This window comes from Cervus canadensis, chromosome X (assembly GCF_019320065.1).
Source record: "Cervus canadensis isolate Bull #8, Minnesota chromosome X, ASM1932006v1, whole genome shotgun sequence".
Classification (NCBI taxonomy): domain Eukaryota; kingdom Metazoa; phylum Chordata; class Mammalia; order Artiodactyla; family Cervidae; genus Cervus; species Cervus canadensis.
This window is the reverse complement of record NC_057419.1, coordinates 138,168,599-138,193,797: the sequence shown is the minus strand read 5'-3', so window position 1 is coordinate 138,193,797 and position 25,199 is coordinate 138,168,599. Positions and strand designations below refer to the sequence as shown.

General features: G+C 41.3%; 1 protein-coding gene across 6 annotated transcripts in view; it reads left to right on the top strand.

The window, feature by feature from the left end:
* The window catches only part of MID2 (midline 2), a 122,918-nt gene that overhangs the window by 53,893 nt on the left and 43,826 nt on the right, over nucleotides 1-25,199 (top strand). For all 6 annotated transcript variants that reach the window (XM_043458071.1, XM_043458070.1, XM_043458068.1 and 3 more), the window contains 2 exons: nucleotides 19,279-19,386; nucleotides 20,757-20,905. In XM_043458071.1, coding sequence (XP_043314006.1) covers nucleotides 19,279-19,386; nucleotides 20,757-20,905 — 257 coding nt within the window. The remainder of the gene's footprint in view (nucleotides 1-19,278; nucleotides 19,387-20,756; nucleotides 20,906-25,199) is intronic.

Below are 25,199 nucleotides of genomic sequence, written 5' to 3'. Positions count from 1 at the left end.
AAAATTCATTTTGAATCTGGTACTAGAGATGTGAGATTTGAACTCGTAAGAGATCTTAGAGCTGAATTTCTACAATATGTTCATACCAATGTCACTGAATAAGTTAGCTCATTATTCAAATAAGGCCAACCCAGCCCTTTAGGTTCTAGATGAGATTACGAAGAAGGAGAGAATGGAAGGAACTCCTGAGTAATAATTGAAGCCTTTAAATGATTTGGAAACACATTCTTATGTGCACATATACACACCTACATGTTTTAAATTCTAAAACTATCTCCATTAACCAACAAAGATTACAGAAATATCAGTTGAAAATGATAAACCATCAAGAGCTGAAATGCAAGTCATCCTATTTTTACAGTAAGATGAATAAGTATAGACATATATCAAACCCTGAATTTTTGCTTTCTGGGAAAGAAGTACTGCATATTTCCAGTCTAGAGTAGAAAGTAAGGGTGTGAGAGGAGTGGCAAAGATCATCAATATTTTTTAATCTATTTTTTATTTGGAGGAAAATTGCTTTACAATCTTGTGTTGGTTTCTGCCATATAACAATGCAAATCAGCCATAATTAACACATATTCCCTCACTCTTGAGCCTCCCTCCCATCTTTGCATCCCAACCCTCTATGTCATCGATATTTATTTAACTCCTATTAGGTTCCGGGTTCTGTGCTAAGGCTGTTATCTCTATTTTCTCATTTGATTTTTAGAACAATATGCAAGATATGTGGCAGTGCTTCTGTTTTACTTGGCAGAAAGATGGGCTCAGAGATGTTAAGTAACTTGTCTGAGGTCACTCAGCTTGTAAGTATTAAAGCTAGATAAGACCTGCTTGACTTCAAATCCAGAGCTTTTCCCAGTCTACTTTGTTGCCTCCTGGGAGAAAAAAGTGCTGAGAAGAAATGGCAACTTAGCACATGAAAATCCTCAAAAAGGAAAAAAAGAAGAGCACTTTTTCTCCCCCCAAAATAGTTATAGCTACAAAGAGAGTGATCAAAGAGCAGGATTACTTTGATGGTTAGAATGAATCATGGGGAATCTGAAGGAGCCCTGGCTTTGAAATTAGAAAACCTAATTTGGGTTGTAACTCCACCACTCTATAGTTTATATGACTTTGATAACTCATTTTACCTTCTGAATCTCAGTTTTCTCATCCATAAATACAGACAGTAATGCCTGTCCTAGCAATCTCATAAGGTTGTGAAGATCAAATGCAGACATCAAATACATCTGAAAGCACTCTCTAGTCTAAACCATAACCACTACACACCTATAACTACACAACTGTAATCAATGATTTCCTTGATTAGAGTCACATTGTGTTAAGATGATCAGCTCTTTGGAATTTCCCAGCAAGTTAAGATGCCTTCTCCTTTGCTTTGTGTTTTCTCTAGGAGCTACTGAACTTCCCAAAGTGAGAAACTGAACCCTGAGCCCTAGGAAGAAAGTAAAGACCCAAAGTAATTCATATTCTATGCCCCACTATACCACCACTGTTTATGTATAGGTGAATCAGGTTAGGGCTTCCCTGGTGGCTCAGTGGTAAAGAACCTGCCTGCAATGCAGGACCTGCAGGAGATGTAGGTTCGATCCCTGGGTTGGGAAGATCCCCCTGGAGGAGGGCATGACGACCCACTCTGGTATTCTTGCCTGAGAAACCCATGGACAGAGGAGCCTGGCGGGCTACAGTCCATAGGGTCCCAAAGAATCAGACAAGACTGAAGCCACGTAGCACACACACAAGCACAAATCAGCTTAAGGTCAAGATCAAGGGCAGACTTATAAGCGAAAATAAGCTCCCAAAAGGTATCATTTTGTCTGAGCAAGTGTGAGATTGGGAGACACAGACCTACCTTCTTTGTCCTAGTGAAGGTGGAAAGAGATTATGAATTTCAGGCATTATATACACAGCAACACACATGCAAACACCCAAATATATGTGGGCCTCAGGACTTTTCACCATAAGGCAGTGCCCATCAGGACAGAGTCCTAGATATAACCTAGGGTCATTGCTGATTCCAGTAATACTTGCATAATACCATACTTTCCGTTCATATGTTTGACAACTGCCTCTCATCTTTCCTCATCAATACCACAGGCAGGCTAACCAGTGAATCCCTGAACTACAGAGCAGGGATTCTATGTGGGAAGGTGCATATTCATCAATGCATTAACAAGTATTTTAATGAGCCTCCAAGGTATAGTGCTTTAAGCTGCTTGGAGCTTAGAGTACAGGACAGATGGGGTCCTCTCCATTAGGGACCATTGCAGAGGAAACTGAAACAGAATGTAATTACGCTATTATATTTTTATAAGTAAGGGAATGTGTTAGCTTTCTTGCTTACACACCTATTTCTTCGAGATTCAGCCTAATATCTTTTGGTCTCTGAGCCTGGGGAATTGTGATAATTATGGGGAGAGCCCAGAGCAGAAAAGCAGAGAATAACATGCTTGAGCCAGCCACATTCCTTCCCAGCCAAACATGTGAAATATAATCAGTGCTTTGTCAGAAATCAGTACTTAATCTCTGTTTTGGCACCAGCCTTCTACTCTAAATGGAGGGAGAAGGTGATGGTCTGGCTCCTGGTAGGAAGAGAGACCATCTTATCTTCAGAGGCAAGACAAACCCTGCCCCACAGTATGGAGGTAACTACCTTTGGGCATGAGATCTAGATGCTTAGGCGTGGGAAGAAGTATAAGAAAAGGGACATGGTACTCTCAGAGAAAAGTGATCATGACCTAGGATGTTTTAGAAAGAAAAACGGATGCAGAAACTGAATAAAAATAAGCCAGATGATAACAGAGTGCTTGCTCATTTGTTCTGCAGACAACCCCAGAAGATACAGTGGTTTTAGCAAGAGTAGTTACACTCATCATCATCATCAGAGCAGCAGTAGGAAAAACAAAACAAAAGAAAAAACAACTATCTGACTACCTATTATATATCAGAAAATGCATTAGGTGCTTTATTTCTGATGTTTAATCTAATAAACGTGTACAAACCCTTACAAGGCTGGATGCTAGTCTCATCCTCATTTGCAAAAGAGGAAACTTAGGCTGCTTGCCCAAGACCAGACAGGCCATTGGTAAGCAGCAGAGCTGGGAGGCTAAGCTGAGGCTGTCTAACTTCAAAGCCCATTCTTTTAACTATTTTTGACTTGATTTTTGGTTCAGTAAAGATAAATCCTTACCCCAGGACACCCAGGAATCCTTCCCACAGAGTGTTCACATGGATGCGTGTGTATGTCCATGCTCTCACTCACTCTGTCTCTGTCCATCCCCAACCCCATCCCCACCAAGATAGCCTGGCCAAGGGCTCTCCTCAGGACCCCTTTATTTCCTTGGACATTCCCATATAGAAACCCCTTAGCTGTGGTCCCTGTCCTGGCTCATGAGGTAGTTGGGACTCCTGAAAATACGTTGTCCAGGCATCTTTGTTACCTGCTCATGGAATTGGACATTTTTCTGGGGTCTCCTTTTTCACTGATGGTCTTATACAGAATTCTTCAGGTCCTTGTCCTGAGGCTCTTTCCTGGTGCTTCTCCATCTTCTTTCCCTACCCCCCAATTCCTCCACCCTCCACAGCTTAGAAACAATATAGGCCCTTCTTCAGCTATTTTTAGGGCTTCCCAGGTGGGTCAGTGGTAAAGAATCTGCCTGCCAATGCAGGAGACATGGGTTCAATCCTTGGGTTGGGAAGATCCCCTGGAGAAGGAAATGGCAACCCGCTTCAGTATTCTTGCCATGGACAGAGGAGCCTGGCCGGCTACAGTCTATTATGTTTCAGAGAGTCAGACAGGACTAAGCATGCACGTAGCAGCCATTTTCACTCTTCCACTTGGGCCCTTGTTCTTTCTAGTGACCATCTTCCTTTTCTGAACATGGAACCAGTTTTTTTTTTTTCCTTTTGTCATCTGAAGTCCCCTGCCTCATAAAGAATGACTTCTTTCTCAGAATGGTTGTTTTCCTGACTTTAACTGTCAGAATGTGAATTTCCTGGGCTCTCTTGCTCCATATGTATATAAGAAGTACCAAAAAAAAAAAAAAAGAAGTACCAGGATACTGCAGCCATCACCCAGAGACAAAGGTCTTGGGGAGGGATGCTAATGTCAGACTTGAGTTTAAAAAAGGGCTAAATGCTCCCCACAGTCTAGTCTGAGGCTAAAGAAAGCATAATTTTTCATTGGCTCGCCCTGCTGTCTTTCCCTTACATAATTCTGTGGTTGTGAAAGGCAGTTAAAAGGAGAGCTTGGGGAAAAGCCCTAGACTCAGAATCAGGAAACCTGGTTTCTGTTACTGGCTCTGCCACCCACCAGCTGCAAGACCTTGGGCAGAGCAGCCAGTGTATCACCTCTGGCACACTGCCTGCTTGGCTGTATTAGAATGACCAGATTCCATCTCATTTCCTTCTGTGGACTATAAGCTTCTTAAAGGCAGTGGCCATGACATATTCATTTTGGAAACCACAGTTCCTAACTGGTCTATCTGAGTCATGCTGTCTCCTTCTCTAATCCACTTTCCACATTGTTGTGGGAATGAACTTTAAAAAATGCAAAACCCACATGTCATTCCCCTACCACAAATAATTCAGTGGTTCCCCATCATGATTAAGATAAAGGTTTATAAGACCCATCATAGTCTGGACCCTATCTACCTCTAGCATGTGCTCTTTACTACCTGCACTTTATACTTTTTTCATTCATTCCACAGATATTTAGGCATATTTCTGCCTTGGGCTAGGCATTGGAAATACAGTGTGAACATGAGCCTGCCCTCATAGAACTTCCACTCCTCCCCTCTTCTCCTGGCTGACTGCTGCTTGTCTCTTAAGACTCAGCTCAGGCATCCCCTCCTCCAGGAACCCATCACGCATGCTCTGTACTCTCTCTCTCCTTCCCCTGTACCTGAAGCACCCTATGCATACTTCTGTCATAGCACTTCTATGTATTGATCTGTCTCTCCACTAGACTGTAAACTCTGAGAATGCATACTGTGTGCTCTCCACCTTTTATACCCAGCACATGGCTTGGTATGCAATAGATATTGAGAAAGGATAATTGAATAAACAGTACCCTCTGGTGGCTTGCTGTGTAATCTTTCACACATCATGAAAGTGAAAGTGAAAGCTGATCAGTCGTGTCTGACTCTTTGTGACCCCATGGTCTATACAGTCCATGCAATTCTCCAGGCCAAAATACTGAAGTGGGTAGCCTTTCCCTTCTCCAGGGGATCTTTCCAACCCAGGGATTGAACCCAGGTCTCCCACATTGCAGGCGGATTCTTTACCAGCTGAGCCACGAGGGAAGTCCAAGAATATTGGAATAGGTAGCCTATCCCTTCTCCAGGGGATCTTCCTGAACCAGGAATCAAACCAGGGTCTACTGCATTGCAGGCAAATCCTTTACCAACTGAGCTATCAGGGAAGCCCTCACACATAAGGGTGAGTAAAGCATAGCTGATTACCCAAGAGAGGTAACTTTTCCTCTTTTAACATTGGGTGGAAAACTATTTCAGAATATGTGATTACCTAGCACCTAGGTTGTTATTCCAAATTTTTCCAAATCTTTCATAATCAGCAAACAATACATAAATGACAGAACATGATTGTCATTTTGAGTAATTGTGTGAAAAGAAAATGTAAGGGAAATTTATCTCATGTAATGAAGAAATGTAACCTTGTATATAATTTTGCAATTTACCTTTATTTCAGGGCCAGCATACTCACATTCATTCATTAATTCAACAGATATTTGTTGAGTACCTGCAATGTGCCAGGTACTATTCTAGGTGTTGAGGGTACAGCAGTGAACAAAACAGATACTTTAAGAAGCTTTCATTCCAGTTGGGAGAGATACATGATAAACAAGCATATTTTAACTAGCGGTTATGTGTGTTATGGGTAAAAATAAACCTAGGATGCAAAGTGTATGAGAGGAGATGCCATTTAAGCAAAGTCCTAAAGACATATTAGCTATAATTTCAGAAAAATACATAAATATTGGTTCACGAGACCTGCCTAAAACATTGTGGGACTTCTAGAACTTTCTTTCTTTTTTTCTTTTAAATGTTGAAATAAGTTTAAGCTCATACTTGTTGTTGTTGTTCAGTCATTAAATCGTGTCCGATTCTTTGTGACCCTATAGATTGCAGCATGCCAGGCTTCCCTGTCCTTCACTGTCTCCCAGAGTTTGCTCCAATTCATATCCCTTGAAGGATATGGATATCTAACCATCTCATCCTCTGCCACCCCCTTCTCCTTTTGCCTTCAATCTTTCCCAGCATCAGAGTCTTTTCCAATGAGTCAGCTCTTCGCATCAGGTGGCCAAAGTATTGGAACTTCAGCTTTAATATCAGTCCTTCCGGTGAATATTCAGGACTGATTTCCTTTAGGATGGACTGCTTTGATCTCCTTGCTGTCCAAGGGACTCTCAAAATATACACATACACACAAATACACAAAAAAGAGTCTCTTCCAGCACTGCAGTTTGAAAGCATCAGTTCTTTGGTGCTCAGCCTTCTGTATGGTTCAACTCTCACATTTATACATGACTACTGGAAAAACCATAACTCTGACTAGATGAACCTTTGTTGGCAAAGAGATGTCTCCATCTTTCAATATGCTGTCTAGGCTTGTCATAGCTTTTCTTCCAAGGAGCAAGCATCTTATAATTTAATGCTGTAGTCACTGTCTGCAATGATTTTAGATCCCAAGAGAATAAAATCTGCCAATGCTTCCACTTTCCCCCTTCTATTTGCCATGAAGTGATGAAAGCAAATGCCATGATCTCTTTCACCCTCATGAAGTGAAAGTGAAAGTCACTCAGTCATGTCCAACTCTTTGCAACCCCATGGACTATACAGTCCACAGAATTCTCCAGGCCAGTATACTGGAGTGAGTAGCCTTTCCCTTCTCCAGGGGATCTTCCCAACCCAGGGACTGAATCCAGGTCTCCCTAATATTACAGGCGGATTCTTTACCAGCTAAGCCACCAAGGAAGCCCTTCATCCTCATAAAGAGGCTCTTTAATTCCTTTTCACTTTCTGCCATATGGGTGGTATCATCTGCATATCTGAGGTTGTTGATATTTCTCCTGGCAACCTTGATTCCAGCTTGTGCTTCATCCAACCCAGTATTTTGCATGATGTCCTCTGCATTTAAGTTAAATAAGCAAGGTGACAATATACAGCCTTGTCATATTTCTTTCCCAATTTTGAACCAGTCAGTTATTTCACATCCAGTTCTAACTCTTGTCTTGACCTGCAACAGGTTTCTCAGGAGACAGGTAAGTTCTGGTATTCCCATTTCTTTAAGAATTTTCCAATTTGTTGTGATCCACACAATCAAAGGCGTTAGCATAGTCAATGAAGCAGAAGTACATGTTTTTTCAGGAATCCCCTTGCTTTCTGTATGACCCAATGAATGTAGGTAACTTGACCTCTGGTTCCTCTGCCTTTTTTTAAACCCAGCTTGTACATTTGGAAGTTCTCGGTTCACGTATTGATGGAGTCTAGCTTGAAGGATTTTGAACATACCCTTACTAGCATATAGAATTGCTAAAATAATAGAGTTCCAACATAATATTCATTTACTCTTCCTCAGTGTTAGCACCTTTCATAACCACATTAACTATCGTAATTAGGAAATTGTCATTGGTACAATATTCTACTTAGTAAACTATAGACCTCATTCAAATTTCACCAGTTTTTACATATACTCAACCTTTTGGGGCCCAGGGGAGTATGTGTATTTCTGTGAATTTTATCACATGTATAGATTTATGTAATCACCACCATTGTTGTTTAGTCACTCAATCATGTCCAGCTCTTTTGCAACCCCATGGACTGTAGCCCACCAGGCTCCATGAGATTTCCCAGGCAAGAATTCTAGACTGGGTTGCCAGTTCCTTCTCCAGGGGATCTTCCCAACCCAGGGATTGAACCCATGTCTCCTACATTGGCAGGTGGATTCTTTACCACTGTGCCACCTGGGAAGCCCAATCACCACCTTGGTTAAAACAATATAATTCCATCACTCCCAAAACCTCATTTGTGCTACCTCTTTGTAGCAATCACTGATTACCCCCCAGCAATCACTGATCTGTTCTTCATCACTATAATTTTGTAATTTGTAGAATGTTATATGAACAAAATCACACAGTATGCAACATATTATGATTTGCTTAAGTCACTCATCATAATGCCTCTGAGACACACTCACGTTGTGTATATCAATAGTGAAAAAATTTTATTGTTGATATTCCACAGTTTGTTTACCCATGTGCCCAAAGAAGAGCATTTTGGTCATTTTTTGCTACTATAGTTACATCTGTTATAAACATTCATGCAAGATTTTTGTGTGTTTAGACATGTTGTTGTTTAGTTGCTAAGTCATGTCTGACTCTTTTGCAACCCCATGGACTGTAGCCTGCCAGGCTCCTCTGTCCATGGGATCTCCCAGGTGAGGATACTGGAGGGGATTGCCATCTCCTTCTCCAGGGGTATCTTCCCCACAGGGATCAAACCCAGGTCTCCCCCACTGCAGGCAGATTCTTTACCGCTGAGCCACCAAGGAAGCCCTTAATGCCATACTAACACCTTTAACTATCATTGATTAACACCTTAGTTGAGAACAAGGTGAAGAGAAAAAGCAGGCAGGGTACTCAAAGAAGTGAAAGGATACAACAAATTTCTCACTTCTCATTCTAGCCCAGGATCACCCAGGTGACCACTTCCCCACCTTCTCAGACTCCAAAATGTCAAAGAAAAGAGGCTGAGGGCTTTTTTTAACATGCAGCCACTTTTTGTGCAAAGGAGATGAGAAAGAGAAGTAAATTGGACATCTGACTGATTATCAAGAAATTGTTATGAAAACCTCTCACCTTGCTGAGCAGCGAAGAATTTATTACTGTCATAACAATGCAGTCAAGAAAAGGCAATGGTCTCTTTCTATGAGTTTGTTTTTTTTAAAGATTTTTTGTTTATACTTAACAAGACTGTATGTATACTTGAAAGTTGCTAACAGAGTGCATCTTAGATGTTCTCACAGACACACACACACAGAGATACACACATACATGTAACAATGTGAGGTGAAGTACATGTTAACTAACCTTATTGTGATAATTCTATCGTGATATGTTAGCATATCAAATCATCATATTGTACACCGTAAATTTACACAATGTTGTATGTCAATCATATCTCAATAAAGCCGGAAAAATTAAGAAACCATGATGTTTATGATGCACATGTTACACCTACTGTGGCAGCATCTAAGCTAAGGTGTTAATCCAGATCACACTTTAAAGCAGGGGTCCCCAGCCTCTGGGATCTAATGCCTGATGATCTGAAGTGAAGCTGATGTAATAATAATAGAAATGAAGAGCATAATAAATGCAATGGGCTTGGATTATCCCAAAACCATTCCCCCACCCCCGGTTCCTTGGAAAAATTGTCTTCCATAAAACCAGTCCCTGGTGCCAAAAAGGTTGGGGACTGCTTTTTTAAAGCACTGCATCACACACACCACCTCCACAGTCCTTTGTATCAGGAAGGTTCAAATGTATAAAAGGATAAAGAAGATGAGACTACTTTGTTTTTTTGTTTTCCAAAGCAAAACAGGGCAACATTTCAAAGATGATTCCATCAGCTTTACATAAAAATAATTAAATAAAGCAGGGCTTTTATTGGATTTTATCTGTTCACTTGAAGGCAGGGGGTCACTGCCTTCAGGACTGGGAGACATGGAAAACTATTAATAGGATTTTGAGTCCCCTGTACTGGAGTAGCTGTAGCTTAGGAGACAAAAAAATAATTCCTGAAGCAGAGTTAAGCAACCTACTGCCTTTAGTGCCTAAGTTTAAACTTTTTGGCAGAGGTGTGAGTGAGGGGTTGTGGATAAAGGTAGGTGGGGGATGAGAGTGTTGAAGCTAGAAAAGTAGTGTGGATGGGGAGGTGGCAGCCAGGGCATCTAGAAGTGTAAGAATCCTAGTATATTGGACTCAGGGAACCAGGATGTGGAAGGCCTTCTGACAGACATGGACATCAACTGAAGACATGTTTCCTGTCAGGCTGTGGGTGCTTATGATGTGCTAGGTACTGTTCTCGTTGCTCCATATATTTTAACTCATTCACTTCTCCCACTTACCCTATGAAGTTGGCACTATTATTATCATTGCCATTTTACAAAAGAAACTGAGAAATAGAGGTTATATAATTTGCCCAAGGTCATACATATAATGAGTAAATGACACAGCCAGGATTTGCACTCCAGCAGGCTGGCTCTTGTCCATGATTTAACCAGGTGTGTGCGTGTGTGTGTGGGGGGGGGTGTGTGTGATAGAGAGCACGTGCTCACATACTTCTTTTCCTCTCAGTTGCCTCTTAAGATAATCACATTCCGTAGCATTAACTGTTACAGACATTTTGGGTAATTCGTTCCTGATTTTGAAAAAATATTGTATAGTATAAAAATGCATGTAATGTCACATTTATGCAGTGTACACACATGTATCGACACATGTATTCCATGTTTATTTTACCCTGAGTAACTAACAAAAATCTTGGCAACAGAGAGAGAGAGAGGGCAATTTGTTCCATATGCATGCCTTAGGAATGAACCGGTGCCATGTTGCATGTCTGTGTTGGTTTTAGAATCCTTTCTCCCCAGGGATCAGACCTCCAAGCCTTGGTAACCTTAGGGTTAGTTACTTTCTGCCATATATTCTCTTTCCACACAAGGCAGCTGTTTAGAACATGCAAGAAGTGGGAGAGGTATAATCTAGGCTTCCACCTGGGATTCTATATATAGAGCTATAAATCCTACGTGAAATGAAGCAAAAACCTCCTTTCTGTCTCTTCAAAACCACAGAATTGTTGGATCTTCAAAAGACTAAAGAAATCATCAGTTCCTAGCCCCTCACTTTAAAGATGGAAATATGAGGCCTAGAGAGAAGGGCTTACCCAACATCATATTACTGATCAATGACAGGGTCTTCTGACTCCCCATCCAGTGTTCTTTCCACTCTACTGCTGCTTTTGTGAAGCATAGCGCTTTCTTATAACCCCCTCTGAAGATATAAAACTCTCTAGATCTCACCCTTATGTGAACCCCAGAAATGTGAACATGTATGCCTAAACACAAGCTTCCCTGGTGGCTCAGCAGTAAAGAATCTACCTGCCAATGCAGGAGACGCGGGTTCAATCCCTGGGTTGGAAAGATCCCCTGGAGAAGGAAATGGCAACCCACTCCAGTATCCTTGCCTGGAGAATTCCATGGTCAGAGGATTCCTCATGGGCTACAGTCCATAGGGTCGCAAAGACTCGGACACGACTGAGTGACTAAACAACAACAACATGGCATTAAGATCCTGACATTTTATCCAGCTATGTTCAGAGACTCCGAATGACAGTGCAGCTTTCTAGAATACATCTGCAGTCTTCATTTCTAGCCTTATTTCCCTCCCTTGCATCTGTCAGGCTGATCTGCTTTACCCAAACACGTTCTCTGCTTTCCTGCCTCTGTTTTTGCTTATGCTATTCATATTATTCTCTCTGCCTTAAACCTAATATCTGCCTGCCCATGTCTTGTTCGTCCTTCAAAACCAGCTCAGCTACATGAAACCTTCCCTAATCTCCTGACTGTCATTTTCCACAGACCAAATTACTTTCCTTTCTCTATGCTCTCCTTAGAGCTTTGTTTGTATCCTATTATATTTCTTCTTCTGCTATTTATTAAATTGTAATTAATTGAATTCACAGTCATATTTTGCACTAGACTATACGTGCCTTAAAGGCCAGAAGCTGAGTCTTTTTCATCATTTTGGTCTCACTCAGAAACCCACCTAGTGCCATGTGTGTGATGTAGGCACTCAATAAAAGTGGAAAGTGAAAGTGTTAGTCACTCAGTCGTGTCTGACTCTTTGTGACCCCATAGACTGTAGCCCATCAGGCTCCCCTGTCCATGGAATTCTCCAGGCCAGGATACTGTAGCCATTCCCTTCTCCAGGGCATCTTCCCAACCCAGGAATCGAACCGGATCTCCTGCATTGCAGAAAGATTCTTTACCATCTGAGCCACCAGGGAAGCCCAGGCACTCAGTAAGTGCTGAAATGAAAACTTCCCCAAATGATTTTTTAAATATTTATTTATTTGACTGTGTTGGGTCTTAGTTGGGGCACATGGGATCTTCACTGCGGCAAGTGGGCTTCTCTAGTTGTGGCTTCTCTCTAGTTGTGGTGTGTGGGCCTAATTGCCCCACAACATGTGGGATCTCAGTTCCCCAGCTAGGGATTGAACCCATGTCCTCTGCATTGGAAGTTGGATTCTTAACCACTGGACCGCCAGGGAAGTCCCCCAAGTGATCTTTAATGCTGGCATTTCAAAATCTTTGAGGTGGAAGGGGAAGACCTATTTGGGCAGAAGATTTCAGAAAATAAAGGAGGCTGGCACTGACCTTTTAGAACAGAGTACAGTGAGGTGGAGATGTCAACAAGGAGTTCTATTACCGTGTAAATAAATTGCATTTGAGTTTGCAAATGCTCATTGCAGGTAGAGGGCTCATCCACTACTTCATACATATTATTCTACCTGAACATAAATTCTCAGTTCCTCCTGAACTGCGTTGTGGTGCTCTGCAGGACTGATGGATGTGACTGAGCTAGGGAGAGGGTGTAAGTGAAGTTTCTTCTGGGGGTGAGTTGGAGGGAAGGCTGATGAACTTTAAACCAAGGGATAAAGGACCAAAAGAATGAGTGTGTGGGAGTTCTCCCAAAAAACTCTCAAACAAGCTCTGTAAAAGAAGGGAGGGGTAAAAAGGTTAGTCCATTTACATTTCAATAGGTAACAGAAACAATTAACCAAAATAACTTTTTGCATCCTCTTAAACCTTGGTAACTTGTGGCTTTTGTGAACCCCTACGTATTGATTTCCTTGTAAATCCTTCAGAGAACCTGTGTTTCTGTCAGGGAAGGGTGGAAATTGGGGAAGACACAGTCTGACTCTGGGTTTAATCTTTCAACTAAGAGGTAGGAAAGAACTATAGGAAATAGAATGAGGTGGGCAATGGGAAAGAAACTTGCCAGTCAAATTCTTGCTGCCTTTGGGAAGAAAAAAGAGAGCACAGAGCAGAACAGATCTGGAGGCTTAACAGGAAGGGCTGTGTGTCCTAATACTTAGGCCTTATAAGACTGGCACTGAGACTCGGTCTAAAACATCAGAAACTCCCCTTCCTTTACACAAGTAGGTTGCCAGTTCAGTTCAGTTCAGTTGCTCAGTCGTGTCTGACTCTGCGACCTCATGAACCGCAGCACTCCAGGCCTCCCTGTCCATCACCAACTCCCGGAGTCCACCCAGACCCATGTCCATTGAGTCGGTGATGCCATCTAACCATCTCATCCTCTGTCATCCCCTTCTCCTCCTGCCCTCAATCTTTTCCAGCATCAGGGTCTTTTCAAATGAGTCAGCTCTTCGCATCAGGTGGCCAAAGTATTAGAGTTTCAGCTTCAACATCAATCCTTCCAATGAACACCCAGGACTGATCTTTAGGATGGACTGGTTGGATCCCCTTGCAGTCCAAGGGACTCTCGATGGACTGGTTGGATCCCCTTGCAGTCCAAGGGACTCTCAAGAGTCTTCTCCAACACCACAGTTCAAAAGCATCAATTCCTTGGTGCTCAGCTTTCTTTATAGTCCAACTCTCACATCCATACAGGACTACTGGAAAAGCCATAGCCTTGACTAGATGGACCTTTGTTGACAAAGTAACATCTCTGCTTTTTAATATGCTGTCTAGATTGGTCATAACTTTCCTTCCAAGGAGTAAGTGTTTTTTAATTTCATGGCTACAATCATCATCTACAGTGATTTTGGAGCCCAAGAAAGTAAAGTCAGCCACTGTTTCCATTGTTTCCCCATCTATTTGCCATAAAGTGATGGGACCAGATGCCATTATCTTAGTTTTCTGAATGTTGAGCTTTAAGCCAACTTTTTCACTCTTCTCTTTCACTTTCATCAAGAGGCTCTTCTTCACTTTCTGCCATAAGGGTATTGTCATCTGTGTATCTGAGATTATTGATATTTCTCCCGGCAATCTTGATTCCAGCTTGTGCTTCATCCAGCCCAGCGTTTCTCAAGATGTACTCTGCATATAAGTTAAATAAGCAGGGTGACAATATACCCCTAATTGGATTTTCAGGGGGGATAGATTTTTCCACACACATAAAGCCATTTAGTCAAACACACTAAACCAAAGAACAAAGTTCAAATAAAGATCTGGGGTTTTCCACAAACCACCAACCAACTGACCAATGAACCAACCAATCAACCAACCAATCATGCTTATCAAGGTAACCCCAGTTGGAAAAAAGTAACCCCTGTTGTTTTCATCTGAGGGTTAGTAAGCATGTGGAATACCTCACTGTATTTTCAAAGGAAACTGCAGACAAGGAAAATACCAGGGGTTTCAAGTGCCTTCCAAGCAATTTGAGATGTTTTATTTACACCATGAAGACAGATTTTCCCTGGAGTATTTCTTGTTCCAATAACACTTAAGGACCCTGCTCTTTTGGGCTGCTTCTTGACATGGAAAAATTTTAATGTCACTGCTTTACCTTTAGTTTGGGATTTTGCCTCTTCAGTTAACTGTCTGCTCTACTAGTTGCATCTCGCTGTTTCATCTTGCCTGATGTAACTGTCCAAACCACACTCAAACGCCCTCATTTCAACCTGCATTTTCTCTAAAAAATGCATTTACTGTAGAATATTTTTAAATGTTTTTCATTCCTATTTTGATTTTTCACTTTGCTAAATCCATCAGTAAATGTTTCTTAAGTGTTTGTTGTGTTTAGGCATTGTGCCTATTGCATCAGGAAAAACAAGATGGCATAAAAACTTTCCTCAAGGAGCTTGTTGTCTAATTGAAGATTATTAAGCAAAGGGATGCTTCTCGTGTTTGACCTTTCCTTTCAGTTCCTGTTACCCTCCTTGACTAGGCCCTGTTCACATCACAGTAGCCTCCTAAATTGTCCCCATGCTTGCTGCTGCTGCTGCTGTGTGTGTGTGTGTGTATGTGTGTATGTGCTCAGTTGTGTCCAGCTCTTTGCGATGCCAGGGACTATAACCCACCAGGCTTCTCTGTCCATTGAATTTTCTAGGCAAGAATACTGGAGTGGGTTGCCATTTCCTACTCCAGGGGATCTTCCTGACCCAGGAATTGAACCCATGTCTCTTGCACCTCTTGCATTGGCAGACAGATTCTTTACCACAGCTCCACCTGGGAATCCCATGCTTGCTATTACCCCCAATTAAATTAACCCTAATTCATCTTCTTAAGAAATTTTATTATAGTTATTCTCCCACCATCTTACCCTCTTTCTTCCCCCGCAAAATTTTCAAAGATACTATATTTTTTGATAAGGTTCAATCTCACTAAAGTAAGGTTCAATCTCATTATCTTGGCTCAAAATTTCCCCATTCTCACTTTTTAAATCTGAGTCCTATCCATTTTCAAGTCCTGCTTCATTCAGGTATCTTTTTTCAATTCCCCACTGAGACTGATCTTTCCCTTCAGTTTCTGTACATTATAGCCTACATCACTCATTGACATTTCACTTATATTACCTTGATATGTTTTATGTTTAGGTGGGTTTTTCCCATAAAATTGGCCAAGGAGCCAAAAAACTGAAGCCCTTATCACCCTTTTGGATTGTACATTTATTGAGGGCAGGTCCTGAGCATAGTGCATCGCACACAAGAGATGATTGACGGTTGGTGATAAAGATGATTTTTCCTGATTTCAGGGGATAGGATGGATTATGAAAGATAGCAAAGTAAAGATTCTGCAGGTAGGGAGATGAATTAATGAGGCTTTTATAATAATGTTCAAAAAAAGGTGATGAGGGCTTCAATTTATTGTTTCCTTGGCTCAGAGCCTCATTGTATTACCAGAAGGATTTTAGTGAGATTGAAAAGAAGGGAGGGGAGGACTTTGGGACTGCTGTGATTTTATGTGGGAATGAGGAAGAACTAGGTGACTGAACCTGAACAAGTACAATAATGATAGCATTAACTTGAAAGAGGAAATCAGAGATGGAAGCTGGATTTAGAGGGAAGATGGTGAGTTTGTTTTTAGACATATTGAGTTACGATAACTTGAGTAACTAAGTGAACATGTCTGACAAGCAGTAAGATACTGCTCTCCATTCAATTCAATGCAACAAATATTTACTGAACACCAACCATATGCCAGTCGCTATGCTGGAGATATAGTCAAATAATACACGGTCCCTGGCCTCCAGAGCTCATGTTTGCTCAGGGAAGTCAAATGAATAAATTCCTATAAGGTAGTAAATGATATGATAGAATTATATATAAAGTGTTGTGCGTGCATGCTCAGCTGCTTCAATCGTGTCTGCCTCTTTGCAGCCCTATGGACTGTAGCCCACCAGACTCCTCTGTCCATGGCGTTTCAGAATGCTGGAGTGGGTTGCCGTGCCCTCCTCCAAGGGATTTTCCCAACCTAGGAATTGAACCTGCGTCTCTTGCCTCTCCTGCATTGCAGGCAGATTCTTTACTGCTGAGCCACCAGGGAAGCCGATATAAAGTGCTATGGGAATATAAATAGGGAATCAGTTGTATCCAAGCAGGTGGGAAAAAGTTTCAGAAGTGACAATCTTTGACCTGGGTTTGGGACGATAAGTAGAACTTTGTTCAACAAATAAATAGTGAAATCACTTTCTAAGTGAAAGTATAGTCTTGAGCAAAGGCACAGGACATGGATGTACATGGCCTTCTGGGGGAACATAGTCTGAAAACGCTAAAGAGAATGCAATGACAAAATAAAGATGGATAGTGCAGAAGAGGTAACGATTGTCAGGAGCTGAAGACAGGATTCTGCTACACTAGACTGGAGAGACAGTTTAGTGTGATAGTTAAAGGTATGAACTCTCAGAGGTGGATGCTCTGGGCTCAGATTACATCTCTGCCACTTAGTAGGGCTGGGGCCTTGAGCAAGTCAGTTTCTCTGTGCTCAGGTTTCCTTTTCTGTAAAATGGGGCTAATGGTACCTCCTTTATAGGGTTTTTTTTTCAAGTGAAGCTAGAATTGGTTTTATTAAAAGTAATCAAAATAGTCCCAAATAATATGAAAGTGAAAGTCGCCCAGTCGTGTCCAACTCTTTGCAACCCCATGGACTATAACCTGCCAGGCTCCTCTGTCCATGGAATTCTCCAGGCCACAATACTGGAGTGGGTAGCTGTTACCTTCCCCAGGAGATCTTCCCAACCCAGGTATCAAACCCAGGCCTCCCACACTGTAGGTGGATTCTTTACCAACTGAGCCACCAGGGAAACCCCAAACTTCAGGACACGACTGAGTGACTTTCATTTTCACTTTCAAATAATATGGCATCCATTTAAATAGATCCTTTTAAAGAGATGAAGCACTACCATAGAAAGCTTCTGCTCGTACTTTAATTAAAAGATCCATAGGGTTGTTTTGATGTTTGAGAGAGCTAGTATATAAACTATTCAGGACGGTGCCTGGCATATAGTGAGTTACTCCAAGGTTACTCCAAGGACTGAAATATAAGAAATAAGGCACCACACCACTGTTTACTATACCATCAGCAGCTATAAATAGGAACTGTCTTATGTCTCCAAATAGTCTCTGCACAGATCCAGGGAGCACTAGATGAATCTCCAATTCCCACATGAGTGGGAATTCTTTGAGAGGGTGATATTATCTGCCTTGGAAAGGAAGATCCAATTTAGGAAGGGGTGAGCAGTCTGAGAAAACACATTAGGATGGCCAGAGTGGGACCGTTCATTCAGAATAAATGGAAGCTCTCACTGTGGCACTTCCCCTCTGGCAAGTGAAAATAAACCAAAAGAAGGTTGAAATTCGGCATGCATATTTTATTTCAGTTTAGTAGGAAATAGAAAATTGACCAGTAGGGACCTTAGAGGGTGAGAGAGGAGACAGTGGGGCCTAGTGACAGGTATCTTGCTGGGCTTGGAGTACATAAAGCAGCCCTCTAAAGAGGGCTAGCAGGTGAAAATGCAACCCTACTTTGCTAATGAAGCACATCTGACGACTTCAGTTTTGCTGCTCAAGAAGTCCATTGTCTATGTCTCAGCTTTTTAGAGCTCTACTCGAATGATCCTTGAATGGACTCTTAGAATGATTATGCTTCCCTCTGTGACTGCTGCTGAAATGAAACTGAACCTTATCTGCCCTCCTTGCCAGCCCAGGAGTTTCCCTTGACACATCTTGTTTGAATTCTGTTCTCACCACGTCCCAGCTGGGCAGTCTCGAGCAAGTCACTGAAATTCTCTTAGCCTCAGTTTTCCCATTTGTGAAATGGAAATAAAAATAGCTCCTATATTATAAAGTGGTTATGATAATTATATGAAATAATTTATCTATAAAGTACTTGATACATTGAGTGCTTAAAAGACATAAGTTTCATTCCCCTTTCTTTCCCTTTACATTTAGGCAGCTCAAAGATCCTCTGTGCTTATTTTAGCCCAGCTAGGGACTTCATATCATCTAATGTCTATAGTAGTAGAGATGGGCAGAAGGAGAAGGCAGTACGTGGGAAGACGATGAAGAATGGTGGCTGTTTTTTTCACCCTCCCACCCTGACTTTGCAGTAAGGATATTTTGATGTAGTTAGTATCCACAAGTAGGAAAGGTATTCAGATACTGGACAACCCAAAGTAAGAGATATCTATTAAGACATGATGACAACTGTGTGAAAATACATCTACACAATCATATACTTAATATGAAGATAGAGCTAAACATTCATATGTTTTAAAATTAGAAAGGAACAAGGAAAACTGAAAACATTTTTGTTAGGATGGTAGAAATATGTTGTTGTAAGGTTAACCTTAGTGTTCTTGTACCTATGGAGAGGATCCTCTTTCCCTGATATACTTAAATCTTCGTATCCTCTTTCCAAAAGAACAACAGGAGGACAGGGTGCTAGATTAAAGGGAATTGCACAGTGGGAATAATATGCCCCCATCTCATCTGTCCTTCTGCCCAGCCTTCCATTAATCATCATGATCTACCAGAGGCCAGAGACCTTCCTGTCTGTGGTGCTTCAATGCCCTTGCATCATTAATATCATCATATCTACCCTTCTTCTAGGAGTGGATCTTATGAGGGAGGTACGGAAGAAGTTGTGCATGCTTAGTTGTAAGTCCAAACCTTTGAGAACCTGCAGGGGACAAGGACAGAAATCACTATGTAACACTCTGGACTTTCTTGGCAGGTGAATACCGCTATGCATGAGGCAAAACTTATGGAAGAATGTGACGAATTGGTAGAGATCATCCAGCAGAGGAAGCAAATGATTGCTGTCAAAATCAAAGAGACAAAGGTAAAACAGAGCACTTCAGTGAGACCAAGGCCAAGTTGACTTTCCAAAAGTCCAAGTTTCATTCCAATGATTCCAGTTTAAACTTGGATCATGAAAGCAAGAAGATATGAGAATTTAGGGATAGAAACAAAGAAGAAGCAATCTTTGGCCTATGGCTCTGAATTCAGAAAAGATGATGGCAGTTCTGCAGTGTTGGAAACATTTCATATTGTGACTTGGTTGGTAGTTACATGGGTATATGTATATGCAAATATCATTGAGTTGTACACTTCAGATTTGGTGCTTTACTCTATGTATGGCTTAAGTCAACACAGAAAGAACTGTGGACCAGAATTATGGAAGGATCATGATTGCCATTGTAAGGACTTAGGGTTTAATCTGAAAGGCATAAGGAAACCATTCTGTTCAGTTTCTTATGATGGGAAAAGACTGATAAATATAGCAGAAGTATGCAGGGTAGATCAGAATAGGATGGTACTAAAGTCAGGGAAGCAAGTTATGAGGCTTATTGAATGATTCTTGGTATAAGTTGATGAAGGCCTAACCCAGGAAAGTGGCAGCACAAATGGCAGGGAAGAACATAACAGGCATCGCTAGAAAGGAAATGACGAGAATCATCAACCAATTATATATATATAAAGGATGAATGAAGGATAGAGAGAGAGAAGACTTCCAGGCTTTTAACATGGGAACTGGAGAATTGTGATCAAGAAGGTCAGGTGTGGGCCTTCATGCAGCTATCTGATTTTATGCTTGTTGGTCTGCTGGTTAGTGTAGTGATGATGACCTCATGCTATGTGTACAATGTGAGAAGCTCTGAGAGCCTGGAATGCTAACCATTACTTTGTGCCACAGATATTGAAGTTTCTGAGAACACAGATCTGTGAGCACACAGGTACGCATGAGTGCCTAGAGAGAGAAATATATACATATGAATGTGGATACTCATAAAGAAAAAGGAGGTGTTTTTTATTAAGCATATACATGACAATATATTGACAATAAAATGTCAACAGAGGTGATCTCCAGGTGGTAGCGTTTCTTTTTATACTTTTTATTTTCTAAATTTTCTATAATGACCATGCATTGCTTTTATAATCAAAATAATTAATATGATCAATAAAAGAGGAGGTGAGTAACCTAGAGTGTATGACTGAGTGTGTTGCAGAGTAAGTAAGCGGGTGCAGGGAGGAGTTGGCAAAATAGACATGGAGGGTGGGGGAGAAGGCGAGTGATTAGTTCAGGGACCATGGGATGTTCATAGGTCTTATTTTTAGAATCACTGCAGCAGATCTCCTTCATGTTGTTTTATCATCTTTAATTAAGCACTGGATGTGTTTATCTTGTTTCTCTTTTGCTAATTCTTTAAGGTTATGAAACTAAGAAAGTTGGCACAGCAGGTTGCTAATTGCCGCCAGTGTCTTGAACGGTCAACAGTCCTCATCAACCAAGCTGAGCATATCCTGAAAGAAAATGACCAGGCACGGTTTCTCCAGTCTGCAAAAAATATCGCTGAGAGGTGAGTTCCTTATGGTCTTTCAACATGCCTCCTCTTAGGAAAAGGGACCAGCTTAAAGTCACTTAATTCAGTTCAGTCATGTTTGTAGCCACTGCCACCTGAAGATTTTTCCAGCTGGCTACTTACTAAGCCTCAGTGTGATGGGTAGCCCTGTGGATTTCTGGCGCCCCTTTCTCTGTCTCTGCCACCTCCCAGTTCTTCTTCTTTTTTTTAAATGTTGAAGAATTTCAGTTTTATTCTGTTTTTTTCTAAAGTGATTTTTAAAAAACTTTTTATTTTGTATTGGAGTATAGCCAGTTAACAGTGTTGTGATAGTTTCAGGTGAACATCAAAGTGACTCAGCCATACATATACATGTATCCATTCTCCCCCAAACGTCCCCCCTCCATTCAGACTGCCACATAACATTAAGCAAAGTTCCCTGTGCTATACAGTATGTTCCCAGTTCTTCTAATACACAGCCAACCATGCACCCTAGCAATGCCATAGTTCTATGCTACCTACTCAGGCCTGGAGCTTTCTATGTTGGTGTTGGTTTAGGGGCAGAGAAACTTTTGGCCACATACATAGATGCATGCCCTACCTAAGTCTAGACCATAGCACTAGACTCCCTGGGTTTGAATCTTGCCTCTGACTCTAAACTAGTTGGTTGGTCGTTGGGGAGTCACACAACCTCTCTGAGTCTCATTCTCATTCTCCTATTTGCAATAATAATAGTGCCTATCTCATAAAGTTTTTGTGAGGGTAAAATGAGTTAATATTTATTTATAAAGGTTTAGAATAATGCCCAGCATGTGGACTTTCCTGATGGTCCAGTGGTTAAGAATCTGCCTGCCAATGGAGGGGACATGGACTCAATCCCTGTTCCAGGAAGATTCTACATGCCTCAGGGCAACTGCTGAAGACTGAGCACCCTAGTGCCCATGCCCCACAACAAGAGCAGCGTTAGTCTCTCAGTCGTGTCCAACTGTTTGTGACCGCATGGACTGTAACCCTCCAGGCTCCACCGTCCATGGGATTTTCCAGGTAAGAATACTGGAGTGGATTGCCATTTCCTTCTCCAGGGTATCTTCCTGAACCAGAGATCAAACCAAGGTCTCCCACATTGCAGGCAGACTCTATCGTCTGAGCCACTAGGGGGCTTCCACAAGAGAAGCCACTGCAATTAGAGAGTAGCCCCTGCTCACCACAACTAGAGAAAGCCTGCATGTGGCAACAAAGATCCAGTGCAGCCAATAATAATTAATTAAAAAATAATTCCCAGTACAAAATAAATACTCCGTATTCTTATTATTGGAGAGCAGAAATTGCAGATGAGAGGAGATTGCCATTTCTTGCAGTATTACTATTAGCAATATTTGACTATTTAATTGGGACTTCCCAAGTGGCTCAGTAGTAAAGAATCAGCCTGACAGTGTAAGAGATGCAGGAGATGTGGGTTTGATTCCTGAATTGGGAAGATTCCCTGGAGGAGAAAATGGCAACCCACTGCAGTATTCTTGCCTGAAAAATCCCATGGACAGAGAAGCTTGGCAGGCTCCTCCATAGGGTCATAAGGAGTCAGACATGACTGAGTGAGCACACATACACATTACCTTAATATAAATAACTTTTAAATATTTAAGAAGAATAAATTAGAGGTGAAGAAATTAAAATTATTTCAGGAAGTTTCCTGTAAAGGGAAAGAGAAAAATATGGTGATAACCAGAATGAGTATGAGATAAAGGAAGGTTGTGAATACTTTTTTTTAGATAGCAGAGACATGAATGAGTTTAAAAGTGGATGTGAGGTCAGCTAGAGATGGGCAAAACTGAAGGTATGGAAAAAAGGTATATGGCCAAGTAATGGATGTGGATGTTGGTATGCCCAGCAGTTTGGTATGAGAAATTAGATAATTTATCATTTCATATCTACCCGTCTCTCTCTAAAATAGGAGGCAAAGTCATTTGCTGAGCATGAGCAGGAAGTTAGGGTTCTCTAGCTTTTTGAACATATGGAATACAGTTATAATCATTGCTTTAATGTCTAATTCTAATATCTGGGTCAGTTTCAACTACTTACTTTTTTCTCCTCATTATGGGTTTTATTTTCTTGCCTCTTTGTGTGTCTGTGCTCAGCCTCTTGTGTCCGACTCTTTGCGACCCCATGGACTGTAGCCCACCAGGTTCCTCTGTCCATTGTACGTCTGGTTATTTTCTATTGGATGCTAAACATTGTGAATTTTATCTTATTGGATGCTGTATATTTTTATATTCCTATAAATATTCCTAAACTTTGTTCTGGGACACAGTTAAATTACTTGAAAATAGCTTGTTCCTTTTAGGTCTTGCTTTGAAAATTTGTTAGGTGTGATCAAAGCAGTATTTAGACAGGGGAAGTTTTTCCCCACTACTGAGGCAAGACCCTTCTGAGTACTTTAACAAGTGCCCCATGAATCATGAGATTTTCTGATTTGACCAGTGAGAACATACACTATTCCTGGGCCTGTGTAAGCATTAGTATTTGTCCCCTCTATTTTTTTTTGGATGGCTCTTTCTCTGGCATTGGGCACTTTCCTCCACATGCATGTGTTGATCAGTATTTTGTTGAATACTAGAGGCAAAAACCCTTTCCAGTTCTCAGAATTCTCTCTGTGCATTGTCCTCTCTAAGTCATATGCCCTGAGAACTTCAACCAGCTTCAGTTCAGTTCAGTTCAGTTCAGTCGCTCAGTTGTGTCTGACTCTTTGTGACCCCATGAATCGCAGCACGCCAGGCCTCCCTGTCCATCACCAACTCCCAGAGTTTACTCAAACTCATATCCATCAAGTCGGTGATGCCATCCAGCCATCTCATCCTCTGTCACCGCCTTCTCCTCCTGCCCCCAATACCTCCTAGCATCAGGGTCTTTTCCAATGAGTCAACTCTTTGCATGAGGTAGCCAAAGTATTGGAGTTTCAGCTTCAGCATCAGTCCTTCCAATAAACACCCAGGACTGATCTCCTTTAGGATGGACTGGTTGAATCTCCTTGCAGTCCAAGGGACTCTCAAGAGTCTTCTCCAACACCACAGTTCAAAAGCATCAATTCTTTGGTGCTCAGCTTTCTTTATAGTCCAGCTCTCACATCCATACATGACCACTGGAAAAACCATAGCCTTGAGTAGACGAACCTTTGTTGGCAAAGTAATCTCTCTGCTTTTTAATATGCTGTTTAGGTTGGTCATAACATTCCTTCTAAGGAATAAGTGTCTTTTAATTTCGTGGCTGAAATCACCATCTGCAGTGATTTTGGAGCCCCCCCAAAATAAAGTCTGACACTGTTTCCCCATCTATTTCCCATGAAGTGATGGGACCAGATGCCATGATCTTACTTTTCTGAATGTTGAGCTTTAAGCCAACTTTTTCACTCTCCTCTTTCACTTTCATCAAGAGGCTCTTTAGTTCTTCTTCACTTTCTGCCATAAGGGTGGTATCATCTGCATATCTGAGGTTATTGATATTTCTCCCGGCAATCTTGATTCCAGCTTGTGCTTCTTCCAGCCCAGTGTTTCTCATGATGTACTCTGCATATAAGTTAAATAAGCAGGGTGACAATATACAGCCTTGACGTATTCCTTTTCCTATTTAGAACCAGTCTTTTGGTCCATGTTCAGTTCTAACTGGACCAGTTTAGTCTCCTTGATTTCTCAGCTCTGTGTTCTTAATTAGGGACTCCATCAGATACCACCTGATTGCCCCTTCATGTACTATTTTATTCCCTTAATTTTGCTGGAACAAATTTTCCCTTAGCTTCCTAAGAGAGAGTACAAGGGAAATACATTTTTGAGAATTTATTGTTTAAAAAATATTTTAAATTTATGTTCTAAATTGAAAGATTGGGAAAAAATTTCCTTATAGTTTTGAAAGCCATGGCACCATTGTCTCCTAGCTTCTCCTAGTGTTGAGAAGTCCACTAGTTTTTGATTTCTGATTTTTTTTAATAGTAACGTTTATGGCATCTTTATTCATAATAATTAAACCTGGAAACAAAATGTTGCCAATAGGAGAATGGATAAACAAATTGTGATTTTTTTGTTTGTTTTTATTCTTTTTTTATTATTTTTTCATTTATTTTTATTAGTTGGAGACTAATTACTTTACAATATTGTAGTGGGTTTTGTCATACATTGACATGAATCAGCCATGGTTTTACATGTATTCCCCCTCCCGATCCCCCCTCCCACCTCCCTCTCTACCCGCTCCCTCTGGGTCTTCCCAGTGCACCAGGCCCGAGCACTTGTCTCATGCATCCCACCTGGGCTGGTGATCTGTTTCA